Here is a 386-nt window from a genome sequence, read left to right as displayed (position 1 = left end):
GGCAGCGCGGTGTCCCCCCTCAGTGTCTCAGGGGGGTTCTTGGCCCCTGCTTTGGGTGAGGTAACGGGCACAGCAGAGCTCGCAGCACACAGCGGCTCCTGCCTTCCCGGCACCTTCAGCAGCAGGAGGGGAAGAAGGAGCAGCCCCCTCCTGCCCCCTAGCCCCACCGCGGCGCTCAGGGCCTTCCCCTGGTACCCCCAGACCTGTATCCGTGTTCTCCTTCTGCTGCTGGTCTTTTCTGATTGTCTCCTCAATCTGGGCCCTGGTGACTTTGCCCGGAGCCACCTGCTTGGGCGACTTCCCCTTCAGCTTCGAGTCCTCCTCCTCCAGCAGCCGCTGCAGCTCCTTCTTGCGCTCCAGCTGCTCCAGCCGCCGCCTCTCCCGCT

The 386-nt window shown here is 65.8% G+C and overlaps 1 protein-coding gene across 1 annotated transcript in view; it reads right to left on the bottom strand.

The window, feature by feature from the left end:
- The window catches only part of CCDC124 (coiled-coil domain containing 124), a gene marked incomplete at its 5' end in the record, with an annotated part of 1357 nt that extends 973 nt beyond the window's left edge, over positions 1-384 (bottom strand). Inside the window, one exon of the mRNA XM_010135565.1 lies at positions 204-384. Coding sequence (XP_010133867.1) covers positions 204-384 — 181 coding nt within the window. The remainder of the gene's footprint in view (positions 1-203) is intronic.
- Positions 385-386: the final 2 nt, after the last annotated feature.

This window comes from Buceros rhinoceros, unplaced genomic scaffold, assembly GCF_000710305.1.
Source record: "Buceros rhinoceros silvestris isolate BGI_N320 unplaced genomic scaffold, ASM71030v1 scaffold20944, whole genome shotgun sequence".
In the NCBI taxonomy this organism is placed as follows: Eukaryota; Metazoa; Chordata; class Aves; order Bucerotiformes; family Bucerotidae; genus Buceros; species Buceros rhinoceros.
Note: the sequence above shows the minus strand (reverse complement) of the source record. Positions and strands in the feature narration are given on the sequence as shown.